Source organism: Mirounga leonina, unplaced genomic scaffold (assembly GCF_011800145.1).
Source record: "Mirounga leonina isolate KUSES-001 unplaced genomic scaffold, KU_Mleo_1.0 Mir_418, whole genome shotgun sequence".
Classification (NCBI taxonomy): domain Eukaryota; kingdom Metazoa; phylum Chordata; class Mammalia; order Carnivora; family Phocidae; genus Mirounga; species Mirounga leonina.
Window position 1 is genome coordinate 13,898,278 of NW_023270739.1, and position 20,564 is coordinate 13,918,841.

General features: G+C 41.2%; 1 protein-coding gene across 1 annotated transcript in view; it reads left to right on the plus strand.

The window, feature by feature from the left end:
• Positions 1 to 12,294, plus strand: part of SLC41A2 (solute carrier family 41 member 2) — a 113,575-nt gene extending 101,281 nt beyond the window's left edge. Inside the window, exon 11 of the mRNA XM_034987685.1 lies at positions 9,573 to 12,294. Within this exon, the coding sequence (XP_034843576.1) occupies positions 9,573 to 9,758 (186 nt within the window). The 3' untranslated portion in view covers positions 9,759 to 12,294. The remainder of the gene's footprint in view (positions 1 to 9,572) is intronic.
• The last annotated feature ends 8,270 nt before the right edge of the window (positions 12,295 to 20,564 follow it).

Consider the following 20,564-nt stretch of genomic DNA (forward strand, 5'->3'; position numbering starts at 1 on the left):
GGAGAAAATCAATAAATGTTCATTTCCTATAGCTATTTACATATGTTTTATTTCTATCTTTATTCCCCTTCTTATTAGAAACTAAGAAACATCTTATTTTGCTTGACTTTTTTTATTTTAATTTCAGGTTGTCATTTCCTAATGTTAAGTGACATTAATTATCACTGGCTCTTTGCATGATTGGAACAGAATGACATGGTCAGACGAGGGAGCGATCAATGGTGGGATTAACTGGGCCAGGGTTAATGAACACCCAGCAAAAAATTATGTTTTTTAAAAATTTTAATTATATATTAAATATTGAATAGATTGAACAATGACACACACAAGGTATGAAGAATAATAATTCAGTGAACACCAGGACACTCACTAGTCAGCTTAAGAAATAGAACACTACCAGTATCTTAGTATCTGTACCTTTTAAAGCTACACATTCTAAAAGTTTCTTTTGGACAGAAGGTCTTTTTTTTTTTTTTAAAGATTTTATTTATTTATTTGACACAGAGAGAGAGAATGTGCACAAGCAGGGGGAGCGGGAGAGGGAGAAGCAGGCTCTCCACTGAGCAGGGAGCCTGATGTGGGGCTCGATCCCAGGACCCTGGGCTCATGACCTGAGCTGAAGTCAGACGCTTAACCAACTGAGCCACTCAGACGCCCCCGGACAGAAGGTCTTCATCATTTTTGTGCCGTGGACTCCTTAGGAATGTTATGGGCTCCTTCTCAAAATAAGGTTTATTCATTTCCCACCTTCCTCCACCTGCCACCTTACAAAAATAGTTCAGACCAAAGAAAAGTAGCTTTTATTTAAATATCAGGAGTAGATTGAATTCCTGTTGACTGATAATCCTAAATTCTTCTGAGCAAACATTTATATATTTGATTTTAATGAATAGGGTTTCTAGTCTGGAAACTGGATTAGGGAAGCATATTTTTATAGGGGAAATAATTTCAGCCTTTGTAAGTTAGGAGTTTGGAAGAACTGTACTAATTTGCTACTCCTGGTGTTTATTTGCATCATATTTCTAAGCCTTCCTTCCCTGAAGAATCGTCTTTTTTGCACAATACACACGGCCATGACTGGCATTCAGGGCACTGAGGAAATGCTAGTACACAGGAATGTTGATTCTAGCTCTAAGAAGGAGCTGACCAAGAGAACCAGTATCGCCCAAAGCAAATATATATTTTTGTACTTTGGATATTTATTTAAATTCCAAGCATTACATCTAGAACATGCAGAACAGGCTACCAAAGCTGCCTTTTCAGAAGGTGTATTTACCTAAAGAATTTATGCATATTTCATTAAAACCAAACCGACGATGTAAAAACACGGTCTACCCTTGGTTTGATTTCAATGTGTTTTTGCAGTGAAAAGCATGCATTCCTTAAATAATCATTTAGTTTTTTTGAAAATAAAACATGTTGCATTAAGAAGTATCTGATATTTATTGTGATTTTACTAATTCATTACTCTATGTTCCAAAGAAACACTGTGAAATCCTTTGTTAACTTGCAAAAAAAATAATAAATTGAAACCTGAGTGAACTTTAAGTCATCCTAATACATTTAAAAAGAAATTGCATGGGAAGGGAGCTTAAATCCAATTAATGGAGTAAGAATGTGGGAGGGGGTGGGAGAAGACACGCAAGAGTGAGGCAAGTAATCACTACGTAGTTCATGGCAACAAATTTCTTACCTTTGTACTCCAGAGCTAGAAAAGACTATGAAGACATAAATTCATCTATTTTAAAGAAGCCTCAACTAAGGATCAGAGAGAAAAGTCACGTTGGTTAGTGAGTGTTAGAAACCAGTGTTCACACTTCCATTCCAACCTTTTTTTTTTTTTTTAAGATTTTATTTGAGAGAGAGGGGAAGAAAGAGGGAGCGAGCATGAGTGGGGGGAGGAGCAGAGGGAGAAGGAGACTCCCAAACAGACTCCCCTCTGAGCAAAGAGCCCCACATGGGGCTCCATCCCAGGACCCTGAGATCATGACCTGCACTGAAGCCAAGAGCCAGCCGCTCGACCAACTGAGCCACCCAGGTGCTCCCAATAACCTTTTAAATAAAGATCATAGATTCAGCATAATAACGGATGAACAATGAGGGTGACATTAATATTTATTGAGTCCTGACTGTGTACAGATACTTGCTTAACCGTTTACATATATAATTTAATTTCTGCAACCCGCAGGTAAGTAATGGATATCTCATTGAGAAGATAAGGAAGACTTGAGGGTTTATTCACTTGTTGACAGTAACAGTCATTCAGTGGTAGAGCCCATTCAGCAACACACATTTGTTTCAGGCTTATCATGGATAAGTGTTTTGCTAGAAACGAAGAGATAAGTAGAAAGATGACATCGCTTTCTCCTTCCAGAGATTTCTACGTGAGATCCCTGGAACCTAACATGTCAGACGTACATGTTAGATCAGTAGCTTTCAAATGTTCTTGACCACAGCACTCAGTAAGAAATATGTTTAGGGGTGCCTGGGTGGCTCAGTCAATTAATCCGACTCTTGATTTCAGCTCAGGTCATGATCTCAGAGATGTGAGAGGGAGTGAGCCCGTGTTGGGCTCCACACTGGGCATGGAGCCTGCTTAATTTTCTCTCTCCCCCCTCCCCTCCCTTCTCTAAAAAAAAAAAGAAAAGAAAAGAAATATGTTTATACTGAAACTAATGCACACATACATAAATAAAATATATAAATATGTGTAATTTCATAGCTGAAACAAAAGTTGTATGAAATATCCTTATTAGCATGCTAATACTTTCTATTCTAACCCTGTTGTATTCTGTTTTATTCTGTTTCATTTTTTAAAAGACTAGTTATGTTAAATTGATTTGATTCATGGGTCACATATTGAAAAAAGATACGTTATATATATGTTTTAAAAAGTTCTTTTACGTGTGTGTATAAAAAACTAGATACTACTGTTCCTCCAGGGCAACTCTAGCTGCTGCTTCTGTTATTTTATCTCTATGTTGTACTTGGATTGCTAATTTTGCTTTCTTAATTTAAGAAATTATCTATGGACTGTTAGTTATGGTAGATGAGGATCTAGCCATCCTACCCCATGCCTCATTTCCCCAACTTTCTTCCTCCTAATATAGGAAGTCTCAATTTTTATTTAATGAATAAGTATTGTTTATATTCTATGACTATAAATATCATTTATCACAGAGCCAAGTCATGCATTATAATTATATTTTCTTTCTTTTTATCTCTCTCTGGTTTTTGTTTTTGTTTTTTTCCTGGAGATAATTGCCCTGTTTTTTCACTGGCATAGTTTCCTATATAACAATCCTTAATTTTTTCCCAAGTGCTCCATCACAGCTGTCACACATCTATACTTAGTTTTTTGCCCCGAAACTCTGTTATATCAGATAATTCGCCATTTGCCTTGATCGTGGAGATCAAGTTTCATTTCCAGTGTTCTCCATCCACCTGCTGTGTCTAGACTCTGGCTCCCCAGCCCACTGCACGGCTCTCATCCCAGAGCCTTCTTCCCTCACTGCTCTCTTCGGTTGACTCTTCTATTTCTCCATCCCCATTCCATCTCTCTCTCGGTTCTCCCCTCATTTTGCATCAACACATTTTCAAGAAAGTTCCAAAGAAAGAGAACGTGGGAGAAAACTTCCTGAGTGCATGCATGTCTTAAAATGCTATAGTTTTACCCTCAACACTTCGGTGATAAATTGACTGGGCACAGGATTAGGGATTAGAAATACCTTTCTCTCAGGATTTTGAAGGCATTGCTTCCTTGTCTCCCAGTGCTGCTATTGGGAAAGTCAAGTACTTGTTCCTTCATGTAGGACCTGTTATTTATTTATTAATTTTTTTTATTTGAGAGAGAGAGAAAGAGAAAGGGAGCACCAGGGTGGGGAGGGGCAGAGGGAGAAGCTGACTCCCTGCGGTCAGGAAGCCTGATGTGGTCTCCATCCCAGGACTGTGGGATCATGACCTGAGCCATCCAAGCGCCCCTATTTTTTTTAATCATAGCAAATATTTATTATGTTCATTCTATGTGGCAGGTACTGTTGTAAGTATTCTGCACTATTTCATCTATGAGATAGGGATTATTTCCTCTATTTTACAAGGAGGAGATTGAGGCGTGGAGAGTGTGGGTAGCTTGGAGTAGAGAAGGCTGTTGACAGTACTCTCCTATCGGAGGATTGGGGGATAGGCCACTTAACTGGGAACCCTCCAAATTTGAATATCTGATGTCCTCTCTAGGGGGTTATACTCCTGCCTTCCACTGTTCTTGGAACAAAGCAATGGTCTAAAGGAATCCCATTGTTAACTACGCAGACTTCCAATTAATCCTCATTCTTCAAACTTCATAGTTTCTAGTATTTTTGAGTCCTGTGACTTTCCCCTTCAGTTTCTCCAGAAAACATCTCTTTATTTTCCGAGCTGGGGAGGACAGTTGCAAGAATAATGAAAGAATTAGACCTTTGCTCACTCCACATACAGACACTTAAATACCCCTTTGGCGTTAGCTAAACAACTTGGTGCTAACAAGTCCAAACCTTTCATGGACTCGGCAGGGCACACTGACTTCCTCCCTGGGGTGTCCCCCTGGGTAGGTATTCTAAGAGGTAGCTCGGGCAGCCCTGGTCAGTGACTTACCACTGCCCTGGCTGCTCACATTTTTTTAATTATAAAATACTAATGTACAGCAAGTTATAGGAAATAAAATAGCCTTGTATTTACTACGCGGCTTTATCAACCCTTAACAAATTATTTAAGCAACTACTTCAAAATGATCAATAGAAACATATCATGTATATGGTTGGTGCCTCCTGTGTATCACTTCTGGTCTCCTTTGATTCCCCCCTGAGCAGTTATCTAAATTGGTATGTATCACTGCTAAGCATGTTTCTATACGACTGCTATGGAATGAGTCTATAAACAACACATTGTATTGTTTTTCACATTTATGAGCCTTACTGGAATCATACTTCATGTAGTCTCCTGTTGATTCGTGGAGCTCTTTTTCATTCGTTTTAGCTTCTCTGTAGTGCTCAGTTGTGTGACCTAAGAGTTAATTTACTCATTCCTTTGTCAGTAGTCTTTTGAGGTTATCTCCAACTTTGGACTTTGATGACAGCGGTGCAGTGAATGTTCTTACACATTTCCGTGAGCGTGCCTGTCAGAGTTTCCCGCAGAGCTTCTGCAAGTACCCCAAGATATTTGTCCTCTCAGTCCTTGGGGTAGCCACTTGGGACTGGGATCAGTAAAGCCCCCAGGCCAGTCTCCTTCAGCCACCAACAGTTTTATCCTTTTACCCACATTGCAGAAGGAAAAGGGGGGAAAAATCATGTTTCTACGTGGAATTACTGAATTGAGGAGATGCCCATCTTCTAATCTAACAGAGATTGCCAAGTTGGTCTGCAGAGGAGTTGTGCCAGTTCATGCTCCTGTTGCCAATGCAGAGTTCTTTTTACCGAAACGGTGCTGCACTGTCGTTTGATAACGTGGCCTTTAGTGTTAGACTCTAAAATGGGTTGGAGCTCGTCTCCACCCACGAGCTGTGTGATCTCTGTGTGATCTCTGGCAGGCTTCCTACACTTCGCATATGCCTTCATGCCCTTTTATGTCAAAAAGGGGTAATCATAGTCCGTAGTATATTCTAGAGGTACTTCAAGGATTAAATCAGTTGATGTGAACCTCTTTGAACACCGCATGTCCCTGTAAAAGGCCACTTTAAAAAACAATGTTTGCTATTACTGTTGCTCAAAAATTGATTTTTACCACTCAGATGGGTATGAAATGGAGTTTAATGTGGTCTAATTTGCATTGTATTATTAGTGAGGTTGAGCATCTTTTTTTTTTTTTTTAAAGATTTTATTTATTTATTTGACAGAGAGAGAGATAGCGAGAGCAGGAACACAAGCAGGGGGAGGGGGAGAGGGAGAAGCAGGCTTCCCGCTGAGCAGGGAGCCCGATGTGGGGCTCGATCCCAGGACCCTGGGATCATGACCTGAGCCGAAGGCAGACGCTTAACGACTGAGCCACCCAGGCACCCCGGTTGAGCATCTTTTCAAATGTTTATTAACACTTTGGATATCCTTTTCTGTTCTGTTGGGTTGTTTCTTTTTCTTGTGAACTGTAGGAGTTCTCTGTATATTCTCTTTAAATATTCCGAATGCTAATTCTTTGTCAGTTATATACAATGCAGAGCCTTTTATTTCCAAACTTGGGGCATGATTTCTAACTTTATTTATGGTGTTTATTGAACCATGGAAATCTTTAATATAAACTAATATGTTATGCATTTTACTTATGAAATCATTCTCCACATCAAGGTCGTAAGACACTGTCTTATAAAATTTCTCAAGTATTGCTTTTTGTACTTGAGTCTTACCTAGAATTTATTCTGGGATATGAGGTACGGATGCTGTTTTATTTCTTTCTGTATGAATAAGCGTTTGTCTCCTGAGTAGGGGTCAGCACACCTTTTTCTGTAAAGGGCCAGAGAGTAAGTATCTTGGGTTTTGTGGACCACATGGTCTTCGTCACAACTACATGGTTCTGTCATTGTACTGCCAAGCACGTCACTTAACCTCTCTGACTTGATTGCTCCAAGTGAACACTGGGGATAATAAGCGTGCCTATTTCATGAGAATGTTGTGAGGATTAAGTTATGGACTAAGTAGACAGGAAGTAAATGCATGGGTAGAGTGGAGTTCCAATAAAATTTTAGTTATAAAAACAGGCAGCAGGTTGCATTTGGCCCATGGCCTGTACTTTACCAACTCCTGTTCTAGATGAATCTAACCCATTCAATGCAGATGTTAAACAAGGATTTCATAAATTGTATACATATCATATATGTATGATAGATACTATATATTATATGAATTTATGTATGTAAATATATATGAACTGTACCCTGTATAAATATATAATACATATATAATATAGATTTATTTCTATTTCTTGCCAATCCCGTAGAAATTAGCTACCTTATTCTCTTCAAAACTATTGTTTCCTCCTGTACACATTACTCACTCATCAGCATGTTTTTTTATTGAACCTCCATATATTCCAGGAATATAGAGTTTACTGCAGAACTTGTTCTATTTATAGGCAACCCCAATTTTTTTTTGAAAACAGTTCTGTCTCTTGGTAACTTTTCTCCCACAGCCTAAAACTACCCTCTGAAACTGCGTGTTATAAACTAATATCTCCTTAATGCCATAACCTTCTTAAGTTTACATCTCCCGCCCTCCCTGCACAGGACAAACAGTTCTTGTTCTCATGGGATACTCTTTGAGTCCCACTGATTCTCATGGATTCAGTCAAATAGCGAGTGCCTGCTTTGTGAGCCAGTCACTTTGCTAGACACTGAAGATGCAGGGGGGAGCGAGTTCCTATGGAAATAAGGCATCTGGAACAGAACACACTACCCGGATGTGGCCTGGCCCACCCAGGGCCCAGTGGATGACTCTCTTTCGTGGTCTGTACATTATGCTTTTATTGATGTAACCTGAGTTCATGCTGCTTTATTACTTTTCTCTTTCTGCCTCCAGACCGAGGCTCTTATGAATTATCTCAAAGTCAGTATGGCAGACATGAGGCCCTCTTGGGTTTTCTTCAAATGAGAGAATTTAGGTTCAGAGTGGGAAGAAGCTTGCCGAAAGTCATATAGCTGATAAATGGAAATCAAATCCACATCTTACCATTATTATTACAATTATTTCTAATATTGCATGCTTCTTCACATAACACAGGTTGTCCTGATGGAACTTTCTTTGATCCCAAAACAGTCTTTGCCAGGGAAACACTAAAAAGAAACAGACTCACGCAAAGGAAAATGGGGCTTAAGACACAGCTTCTCTCTCTGACAGATGTTCAAAGACATCTCAAGTTCACTCCTTTGGCATGGATACATGTCTGTCTCTCTGTTTAGACAAGTCAGTCTCCTCTCTGGTGAAGGTGTCAGAGCTAAACCATAGCACACAGAAGTTTAGAACTTGAGGCAGACACCTCACCTCCATGGCCAACGTGTTGGAACAACAAAAGATAGCAGCCCGTTGGCGTAGACCCTGGACTGGGGGCGGGCTTCTTCCTGCACACACCAAGTGCTCTCACTGTCTGGGGGCCACAAACTGTCACGACAGTGATGCTCTTAAGATCTACTAGTAGCAGACATCCGGTGAAAGCTTATTATGTGCCAGTGACTGATGATTTAACCTATTATTTTATCCTTGCGACATTCTCATGAAGGTAGGTGCCATTATTTTTTTTTTTTTAAGATTTTATTTATTTATTTGAGACAGAATGAGAGAGAGAGAGAGAGCTCATGAGAGGGGGGAGGGTCAGAGGGAGAAGCAGACTCCCTGCTGAGCAGGGAGCCCGATGCGGGACTCGATCCCGGGACTCCAGGATCATGACCTGAGCCGAAGGCAGTCGCTTAACCGACTGAGCCACCCAGGCGCCCAGGTAGGTGCCATTATTATCTCTAGTGTTCACTCAGAGAAACAGAATCTGAGAGGTTAAGTGACTTGCCTGCGAGTAGGTGATGGAGAAGTGCTCACAGCCACGCCGCTGTTCCTGCCAACTTGTCCAGAAGCAGGGAACATTGACCTCTCTAATCCCAAATCCCTTTTTAATACTGAAGGACTTTGGAAATTAAGAGGATCAGAGAGAAAATATTAGAGGATTCAAAGAAAAATATCTGATCCCCAAATTCAAAAGCATTACGGCGGTCTTCATATTCCTGATAGCCTAGAAAATACTTACATCTATCACCTTAGTATTTGAATCGCCCTTTAAAATATTTTGACTCTAGGGGCGCCTGGGTGGCTCAGTCAGTTAAGCGACTGCCTTCGGCTCAGGTCATGATCCTGGAGTCCCGGGATCGAGTCCCGCATTGGGCTCCCTGCTCGGCGGGGAACCTGCTTCTCCCTCTGACCCTCCCCCATCTCGTGCTCTCTCTCTGTCTCATTCTCTCTCTCAAATAAATAAATAAAATCTTTAAAAAAAAAAAATATTTTGACTCTATGTCTATATCTGTGCATCTGTGGAGATAGGTCATTCCTCATTGCACCTCCCTTCTGGTTATTGTTCTTACCATTGACTGACATGTCCCTTGACAGGCCACCCATGGCCTTATAATTAGTAAGTGAATGGTCGGTTCCCCATCTTTATTTCATTTGATGCAACTGCAATAGGAGAATGTTACTCCTTATTTTAATTTTTATTTCCTTCTTTATATGTCTTCCTTCTTCACAGGTTTATCATATAGAAAGAAGTTGAAACAAACTGGTTTGGCAACTGTACAATATAAGGCTTATTGAGATTTGGGGGAAGCTTGAAGAAAATGAGACGGTATATGTAAAAAGTTGAAGAAAAACATTATTAATTGCAGAGATACATGGCATTTTTTCTTGTGAGAAGAAAAGGTTCCTGCCAGTTAAATATTTCTTCTTTTCAAGCGTGGTTCTTGACTTTGACACATGCTCTTCCTTTCAGAAAGCTGTGGCATAGACTTATGGCCCAGTGGGCCTTATGTTTACTGGGCTAGGAGTGTCCAAGCCCCAGAAATAATCTCTGGTGTTTTCTAGGTGTTCACCTTGCTGTGGATTGCTGACTGGATGGTCCATCACTTCTGGAGGAAAGGGAAGGACCCAGATAGCTTCTCCATCCCCTATCTGACGGCATTGGGTGACCTGCTTGGGACAGCTCTGTTAGCCTTAAGTTTTCATTTTCTTTGGCTTATTGGAGATCGAGATGGGGACGTTGGAGACTAATAAATCCTACAAACCGTTCTCAAGTCCCAAGGAGGACAACACAAGACAACCACTTATGACTCTTTTTCAAAAATCTTAAATCAGTAGTTTGACTTCTACCAGGGTAATCTTCAGTTGGCCCTGATTCAATTAAATGGCCTTAACATTTTTGTAAGGAATTTGTGTTAAAACCAGAATGAACAGTATTTGTGCTGCTTTTCATAGAATAAATGGTAATTTGACATAGATGTAGACACAGGCTCAAGCTCTGAAATTAATTAAATAGGGAAGACTATAGGATGTTTACAGTGAATAATTTAAAAACCACTGATGTAGCAGAAATGTACTTTATTAATGTTTAACTTATAATGCCAGGTTCGAGAAAACCAAGTTCTACTTTAGCCTGTCTTATCTCACAGATGTATTGTCCTGCAAATCCTACTATAAAATGAAAGGGACCAAAACCAAGCCTTTAATAGTTTTAACTATGCCCACCTCTCTGCTGGCTGAGGATAAATGATCAGCGACTAGCTCCCAACCTGACTTAAATATGTTCTGCTGAGCATAAGATAAACTTACCTTTCCCTGTGCCGGTGCGAATTTAATTTCAGCTCTGGAAGGTCTTGGCAGGCTACCCTTTAAACACAGAATGACCTCGAGAGATCTTTAAAGAAAGCAGTGGGTCATTTTTGATCATTGATTTGTTGAAAGAATTTTGATCTTTTTAAAAAGAAGACTGAATAGTCAAAACCAGAAGATAAGCTGGGCTGCATTTGTAGGGACAAGATGGTGTGAGAAATTGTGTGTGTTTGTGTGTGTGTGAGAGAGAGAGAGAGAGAGAGAAGAACAGAGAAGGCAGAGAGAGAAGTGTTGGAGAGGTAAATCTTGAATTCTTGATAGCAAAGATCATAGTGCTATTGAAATATTAGCATTTATATAGTTATTCTTAAACACATTTTACTGATATGTTTTTGTCATTCGGTCCACAGATTTTGCTACTCTCCAGGATTTACTATTTATTACCTATATTATAATGAATGGTTTTTTTCTTATGAAAAAAACTACCATTTAATATCACCATGATTATATTACGAGATTTCGAATGAACAAGTGATTCATTTGCTCTTTTGAAGAAGTCTGTTGGAACTTGTAGGCTTACCATTTTAAAAGAGAAGTTGGTGGGTTACTTCAATGATTGGTCATGTCTGTGCATATCACCTATTTGCACAAGCCTATTTCTACATGGGACTCTATCATATACACTGCTATGTTTCCTATATATTTTTCTAAAACTCTGACCTATATTCCAAAACTTGACCAATGCTTTAGTTATTCAATAGTTAAGCATTTTTATATCACATATAGTTCATTAAAAAATGGAGTAGAATCTCTCAAGATCATCACATATCTAATAATCGAACTGTAAGGGGGAAAATGTACATTAAGGTTGATCATTATGGTGTAAGTTGTGAGTTAATGTTAACATTCTATAAATAGTACATTGTTTATAAACATGTTGGGGAAGTATTCCTCTTACACTCTTTAAAATAAGGGGACTGTGGTGTAGAGTTATATATTTTTGCTTATTTTAAAACTTTAATTATTCCACTCTTCTGCCTTATAATGAATCTTCCAAGGCAGAGAACTGAACTAATTATAGACTTTCTCCTTTGGAGAGTTATAATGTCAAATAGTGAACATTCTTTTAAAAGAAAGAACGATTAAGTCAATGAATATTTAGCTGCAAAGATTTTTTTATTTAAAAAAAATCCATAAATAATTTCTTTAATTTTATTATAAAGCATTTGTAAATTACTTATTTAAATTTGGGCTGTATGATTCATAAGCATTTCTATTTGCCGATAGAATTTCTATCTTGATTTATAACAAAAAAGTGCCCAGCAAACTACATTTTTAAAGCATTTACCGTCATCTTTAGTGCATTACATATTCTGAAACACACTCAAATACACTCTATTATATAGTACTCACAACAGTACCTGTGAAATAGATCAGGGAGATATTCTTATCTGTATTTTGCAGCAGAAGAAACTGAATCGCAGAGAAGTTACACTTCTAACATTGCCTGGGTGTGAAGTGCCCAAATCGTGACTAAAATCTCGGTCTCTGGTCTCCTGAGCCAGTTACTCTTTCTAGGACCCCCCGGTGTACCAAGAGTAGCTAACTAACTAAGTGACAGGAAATAGGCTGGAGCATCAGGGTTTTCTAAAGTAGAATAGAATATTGCTACATCTTTTAGGGTTCAGACAGGGAAACCTCCATCTAATCTATCTTAACGGTAAGTATAGCCAACTCTGAATTATTCATGTTCTAAGACCAAGGAAAACACAGATAAATGAAGACTTCAGAATAAAGAATAATGCCTGATTTCATTGAACATTGAGTGGCCACCACCTTCCCCGATTTAATATTTTCCATAGATGCTAATAAGTAACTAGCATGGCTGATTTGAGTTCTGTCTCCTTTCTCTTTTGCTACCCAACCTTGGTTACAGCAACCAAATGTCTAAAAGGCATGTCATAGGGAAAAATAAAGACATGGAAAAATCAGTTACCAATTAGCTCAATTAATTTATAAAAGGGATATATATTCCTTTAAAAAATTTTTTTACTGGTTTTCTGAAAGCCTTTACATAAGTATGCAACTAATAAGATGACTTATTTACCCACGACATAATTTATTATCAGTCTTATATAATGTAAATTGACAGTATTTATTTTTATACAACATAAAAAGTCCTCTCCAAACTTCTTCCTTTCACTAATTTATCACTTTATTTATATAGAGATCATCTTTTTAAAACCATATTTTTATTCTTGCTCACTAACCATTTTTTTTCCTTTAAAAAATACAGTTTAGAAGCTGATAAAATGGAGACTTTACGGTAATGTCTCTTCTGGGAGACATCAAAAGTTCCTCATCATGCACTATCAGTGATGTAGCCAAATGAAATACATTTGAAGAAGTCTTTCAGTAATTGGGCTTCCTTGCCTTATAATGTATCTATGGTATTGTATACCCATTTATAATGGGCATCTGCTATCTTCAAATTGTTGTAAGCTCAAATAAGAATAAAATGTAAGAAATACAGCCTTGTTGTACTTCTTGATAAACTAGGTGGGCATCAAGCCTGTGTGGAACTCACGTAGAAGAGAATGGAATGATCTATGGATATTTGTTGTATTGATGAGTATAATAAACCAGGCTCTGACCATACCTCCACCTCTAAACCATTGCTTTAGCACTTCTTCACTGTTGAGCACTCCTCTCATTTTCAGCTTCGATTCCTAGGTCCATCAGTCCACGCATCCTCAGCTGCCTCCTTCAGACTCACCGGAGAGCTCTGGTTAAACACAGCCCCTGCCTTGCCGGTGCTCGAGCAGCTAAATATGGCTCACGAAAGACATAGGACTGGGGCGCCTGAGTGGTTCAGTCGTTAAGCGTCTGCCTTCGGCTCAGGTCATGATCCCAGAGTCCTGGGATCAAGCCCCGCGTCGGGCTCTCTGCTCAGTGGAAAGCCTGCTTCTCCCTCTCCCACTCCCCCTGCTTGTGTTCCCTCTCTCGCTGTGTCTCTCTCTGTCAAATAAATAAAAAATCTTTAAAAAAAAAAAAAAAGACACAGGACTGCTCGGACAGATCTTTGAATCACCTCAGGCATCAGGTTAACCCCCACTGCCCAGCAGCCTACTGTATTTCTCTTAATCACTTCACTCTCTGGAGATCAGACCTTTGTCTCTAACACTGTACTGAAAGTATATTTGTCAAGGTCACCAAGAGTCTCTGTGTTGCCAAATCCAGTGATCAGTTGTCAGAATTCTTACCTTATTTGGTCTCTACAAATATTTGAAGGTCTCCTTTCTCCTTGAAATGCTTTCTTCATTTAGCTTCCCAAAAAACCCCCTTTGCCTTTTGCTTTCTTTTCTGCATCACTGAAAGCCCCGTGTCTGTCTTGCTGGTGGTTCCTCCTCAATCTCTACATTTCGGAATGGCCTATAGCTCAGTTTTGATGACCTCTTTATCTACTCTTTCTAGGTGGCCACACCCACCCATTGTTTCAAATGCCATCTGTAGCGATTATTCCCAAATTTATTTCTCCAGCCCAGGCCCCTCACGTTCCAGACCTCTACGTCCACATGCCTGCTGGACAACCCCACTTGAACCACTCTGAGGTATCTCAAATATTTGAACAACACTACCAACCACTTAACCTGACTGACGCATATAGACCACCGTATCAAACAAGCACAGAATAAACGTTAAGGGCTAATCTCCTTAATACATATAAAGAGCTTCTATAAACCAGAAGAAAGAGACCAACAATCCAATAGTAAAATAGCCAAAGACATAATTCATTAAGAAACCAAATAGATGCTCAATATCAAACTAAAAGAAATGCTAATTAAAATCATACTGAGAGGTGCCTGGGTGGCTCAGTCTTCAAGTGTCTGCCTTCAGCTCAGGTCATGATCCCAGGGTCCTGGGATCAAGCCCCATGTCAGGCTTCCTGCTCAGCAGGGCAGTCTGCTTCTCCCTCAGCCCTCTCCTGCTTCCCCTGCTTGTGCTGTCTCTCTCTCTGTCAAATAAATAAATAAAATTTTATAAAAATAAAAAATAAAGTTTAAAAAATTAAAAAAAAATAAAATCATACTGAGGGGGCACCTGGGTGGCTCAGTTGGTTGAGCTACCAACTCTTGATTTCGTGATCCCAGAGCCCTGGGATGGAGCCCAGCATCAGGCTCCACGCTCAGCAGGGAGTCTGCTTGAGGACTCTCTCCCTCTGTGCTGCCTCTTGCTCTCTTTCTCTCTCTCTCAAATAATAAATCTTAAAACCACACACTGAGATAGCATTTCTCACCTATCAAATTGACAAAAATTCAAAATCTAATAAAACATTCTCTTGGCTAGGTTGTAGTAAATCCTGTGGTAAATGATAAATTTACCATGACAAATTGGTAACAGCTCTGTAGAGGGGAATCTGGCCCATATCTACCAAAATTACAGACACACTTATCATTTGATCCTGTAGTCTCACTATTACAATCATTAGACCCAGGCAAGTGAGGCCCCTGCCCTGGGCCCTCTGCCACATACAGTGGTTGGGAAACTGGCCAGCAGGCCACATCCAAGTCACTGCCTGTTTTTATAAATAAAGTTTTATTAGAACGTAGCCATGCCCATTTGTTTACATACTGTGTCTGGCTGCTTTCCCTCTACAGCAGCAGAATTGAGTAGCTATGAATGAGACCATATAGCCTGCAAAGCCTAAAGTATTTACTCTCTGACCTTTTATACACAAAAAAAGTTGACCCACCCCGCGTTAGAGTGCATTCCTCAAATTTTATTTCTAAGTCTCCCTCAGGTACCTGGGACTAGCCAGGATCAGCTATGTCATCCAGGCAGAGCAGCCCAACCTGAAACTAGTCCTATATGGGCTCTAGTTGCCGGAAGCGCCTCACAGCTTTGTAAATCACTGCCCAATGCCTGGGATCAACAAGGGATGAGAATGTGCCCCAGTTCCCATTTCTTCTGTTCAGGGAGAGCCCCTTATATGGGGTCAACTAGATGCCCCCAGGAAGTCAGACAATCTACTTATGGGGTAGTCCCAAGGCTCTAGGGCTAGCCCCAGTTCCAAGAAGGCAACGTGGTGGGCCAATCACTCTCACTGGCCAGAATGACAGTGGGCTGCAGGAATGGTGCTGACATATTGATTTGGAGCAACTGACACATCAGACAGAGGACAAGTTCAGAGCCCTGAGCCACTGACAATTGGCTGACAGCTAACCCTTGGACTTGAGCCTCAGATCTCTTGTCAGCATTCTGACCATGGCATCACCTCTGGCCTAGAACATTGAAGGGTGACAGGATGGTGGCAGGTGTCCTTTACCCTGTGTGCCCTCACCGCTTGCACCCCGGAAAGTCTCCCTAACTTCTTGCGGGCTCTGTGCCACTTGTCATGCAGCCCTCTAGGGGTGGCTGCTCCTTTCTCCGCTGATGGCTTTCAAGACCACTGCCCCACAACTGACCCTTCCAACTGATGTCCTGTCTTGCCTCCAGTTGATGATTCCATGCTCTCCCAGGTCAGTCTTAAATTGTACTGGACAAGGAACAGCCATTCATCATGTGGATGGTACCATTCTTCTCAACCTGCTTCTGGACCCTCACCTAGCCTTCCCACTGGTCACAGTGTGTGGAAGGCAGGCACTGTTAAAGAAATATTCAATGACACTTGTTAATGATGGTAAGGCTAACCTTATTCAGGGACCTGCCATGGGATATTATAGTGGGGGAGAGAGATGGGGCTCAACTCTGAAAACGACATGGGCAAGTGGGGATGAGTGGATGGAAAATTACTGAGAGGAAACATCAGGGTTGAGGGGCATTTTGTCTTAGTGAACCTAACAGGATTCTTGCAGAAGGGAGACGGAGATGATCAGACATCATCACCTGGGGTGTGGTGGAGGACGAGGGGCCCAATCAGATATCAAGGTTTGATCAGATATCAAAGGTGGAGGGTTCTGGTTAAACTGACTTAGCAGGGTTCTTGCTAAACCCGGATTTGATAAGGAAGTGCACAGATTGACCTAGGAGAAGTTTCAGGAGCCTGACCAGAGTTTGAATCTTTGGGTGTGGTCAACACGGAGAGAAATCACACCTCAAATGCAATAACTACAGTCTAAAAGCTCAAGAGAAGACACGGTTGAAAGATGTGTTCTACATTTATGCTCTAAAATCCCAAATGGTAAATTTAACGTGAGAACACATTATTGCTCATATTTTCCCGTGCACCTGCGATGAGACTAGTGTCCGGGGCTACCATCAGCAAAGCCCAGTAACAACCTTTGAGAAAGTCGTTGGAAGCCAGTATCTCCGGGGGACAAGATGATGTGGCAGAAGGGGAAGAGCTGTCCACAGCATTAAATCACGGGTATGAGGGGACAGAGGCCACAACACCTGTACCGTGCACCTCAGAGGCCTGCAGGTTGGGTTCGGGACCACAGCAATAAAGCAAATACTGCAATAAAGCGAGTCAAATGAGATTTTTTGTTTCTAGTGTCTATAGAAGTTATGTTTACACTATACTATACCCTGTTAAGTCTGCAATAGCATTATGTCTTAAAAAAAAATGTATAGGGGCACCTGGGTGGCTCAGTTGGTTAAGCGTACAACTCTTGGTTTCGGCTCAGGTCATGATCTCAGGGTAGTGAGATCCAATACCTTGTCGGGCTCCACACTGGCCATGGGGTCTGCCTGTCCCTCTCCCTCTGCTCCTCCCCCCTCCCCGCTCTCTCTCTCTCTCTCTTAAATAATTTTTTTAAAAAAGCAATGTATATACCTTAATTTAAAAATATTGTATTGCCAAAAAGCGATAACCAACATCTGAGCTTTCAGCAATTCTTAATCTTTTTGCTGGTGGAGGATCTTGCCTCCACATTGATGACTGCTGACTGGGCAGGGTGCTGGCTGCTGAAGGTGGGGGTGGCTGTGGCAATCTCCTAAAAATAAGACAACAATGACGTTTGTCACATCGACTGACTGACTCTTCCATTTACAAATGATTTCTCTGTAGCACACGGTACTGTTTGATAGCATTTTACCCACAGTAGGACTTCTTTCAAAATTGGAGTCAAGCCTCTCAAACCTGCCAGTGCTTCGTCAACTACATTTAGGTAATATTCTCCATCCTGTGTTGTCATTTCAACGGTCTACAGCATCTTCACCGGGAATAGACTCCATCTCAAGCAGCCACTTTCTTTGCTCATCCATAAGAAGCAACTCCTCATCTCTTAAAAGTTTATCATGAGATTGCAGGCATTGAAATATAATAATAATTTAAAAGTTTGAAATATGACAAGAATTACCAAAATGTGACAGAGGGGCAGGAAGTGAGTGAATGCCGTGGGAAAAATGGTGCCGGTAGCCTCACTCGACCCCGGGCGCCACAGACCTTCAATTGGTAAAAACACACAATATCTGTGAAGCTCAAAAAAAACGAAGCGCGCTAAAGGTATGCCTGTAAATGGGTTCAGTCTACATTTTGGTTAAGTTAATCTGTATCCCATGAACGACTCTGAGCCCAGGGTTGGGCAGAAAGTTAAGTCGCACCTGGGTTGAACCTGCCTCATTGTGATGGTAGAACTAAAGGCTTTAAAGGTGATTTCCAGAAGTTTTTCTCTCCCAAAGGCAGTAGTCGGGTAGCTTTGGTGTGGACATGGGTCTCCTTCGTCTTGGTTCTACTTTTCTTGGTAATCAACAGTTGAGTCTCATATTAGCTGAGAGCATTACCCTCGTCATGCACGCAGTGTGAGTGTGTGCGCGTGCACGTGTGTGCAGTTCAGACCCGATCGTCAAATCTGGACCTGACACTATGATTTGCATTAGGTGGTGGACGTGATCCAGGAGCACCAGGAAGGTAGCTTACGCCTACCACTGCCTAGGATTTGTTAAACAGTTTCTCTTGAAAGGACATCATTTGAATAGAGGACTTCCTTGCTGTCGCTATGAATATTCATGATACATTCATTGCAAAGCGGTTTTAAAAAATTACTTGTGTTTGATTCTCTAGTGCCTTAATGGTTTCTGCTAATAGCATGTCAGAAGTTGAATATAACAAAACGTGAGATGCCTGTTTATAGAGTGAATAGCTCATGATAGCTGCTAATTGGGTTTCGCATAATCTTGTGATTTCATATAGCTTAATATTAAAGAGATAGGTTTTCTAGGCCCCAGTGAAAGCTGATCTAGACCGCGAGTGAAGTCAACGAGTTTTTATTAAGTGCCAGATGTGAAGGCGCTTCTGCTCTCAGTGCCGAGGAGAATCCAAAAGATGAAATGAGGCTCTTGTGGTCCATGGCAGATGATCCGTGAGAGGGCCAAGGGTTTACATATGAGGAAACTCAGCAGGTTTTGATAACAATGAAAACTGCAAACTAAATGTTCACCAACAGAGGAATAGTTAAAAAAATTATGGTACACAGTTTGCAAAATATATGTAAAATACATATATTTTATGTATAAATACAATCATATTTTCCAAAAACATTTAATGACACGGGGGAAATTCTCACAACGTAAGTGAAAAAGATCAGGACATATGCAGGTTGATCTCATTTATCGTGGGCTGCCTTCCACCACCCCTCACCCAGGGACTGGGGAGAAACAAACAAACAAAAAGCCACTTGGGTTTATCAATTTTCCTGCTCGCTTAATGCAAGGAAATGAGTAGAACGCGGGCAAAGAGAAGTCCATACCTCGGGAAGGAAACGAATCCTCACAAAGGTCAGTTTTATAATTTCAGGTCTTATTTTAGGAAAACAAATCAGAACTCCACTGTAACCCCCAGGGTCTCCATCTCAGCCCCCACGAGCTGGCACCAGCCACCCCTGAGCCCTGTGCTCACTGCTGCCCCTGATGGAGCCAACAGAAACTGCAAGGAGAACAGCACCGGGAAGGGAGCGCGCAAGCTGTGAAATTTGCAAGAGGGGCAGGACTTTGCGGGTTATTTCTCCGGGGATGAGAGGCAGTGGGCTCCAGGGAAAAGGAGGAAGCTGGAGAAACCAAGGGGAGAAGGGAGAAGTGGGAAGAATTCGGTGAATGAAGTCCACGTGGCACAGCCCGGAAGACCTTGCCAGGACTTCTCACTGCGGCACGTTCCAGTCACCCCAGTGCCTCTACCCCCACCCTATTTAGCGAGTCAGCTGTGGGGCCTGGGCACCTCACGGCCCTAGTGCAGAAGTCGAGAGTGATAAAGCACAAGTATAGGAAGCCAGGCATGCTGCTAATCAGCTTCCCCCTCTCTGCCCAATTAAGTATGACTTTGTAGCAACTGTTGAATCCTTTATTAAAGGACTTCCAATCTTCTCTGGGGGAGAGTATACCTGCTTCAGGGAAAGGGTCACTGGAGAGGCTAGCCTCCTGTCCTCCCTGGAGTGAACCATGGCAGCCCCCTCGCTGTGGACTGCTGAACATCAGGAAGCATCAGGGGAAGGCCCCAACTTGATGGGACATGGGGAGGCACAGGCTTTGGGGACAGAAATGCAAAAGGGCTACCACAAGGACTCACAGTGCCTTTGAGCTGGAGAACTATGGGGGTGGGGAAGAAAGGTAAGAAATATATGTGTGATGTGTAACTGTACATTTTTAAGAAATCGGAAGGAAACACCAAAATAATAACATTGGTTATCTTATGGTGAGCTTTTAGATGATTTTCTTTTCTATTCGTGCTTCTCTATATTTCTAAAATTTTCTGCAGCTAACATGTATTGTTGTTTAAAGCTATATGTCCTATCAGAAAAGCAATCTTGACCTTCCAAAAGTATATTCTAAATGGGTTTTTAAAAAGATTTTATTAATTTATTTGAGAGAGAGAGAGCACGAGCAGGGGGAGGGGTGCAGAGGGAGAAGCAGGCTCCCCACTGAGCAGGGAACCTGATGTGGGGCTCGATCCTAGGACCCTGAGATCATGACCTGAGCCAAAGACATATGCTTAATCAACTGAGCCACCCAGGCGCCTGTAAATGGGGTTTTCAAGTGAAATTTGCTGGTGCAGTATTCACTTGGCTGTAAGTGGTTGTGACAGGGGCTGTCCTTACACTGATTCTCAACACCCAGGCTACCAGCTGTTACTATCATTAGTGCTAACATTATGTTGACTGCCATTGTCACAGGATAGTGACTTAAGGATTTTCTGCACCCTTTTAAGGTGAGCAAGTGATATGGCCAGGAACACAAAGGACAAGAGCTCTTCACTTTCTAGACTTCCAAAACCTCTATCAGACATATATTGGGCAAAATCTATTCTAACTTGTT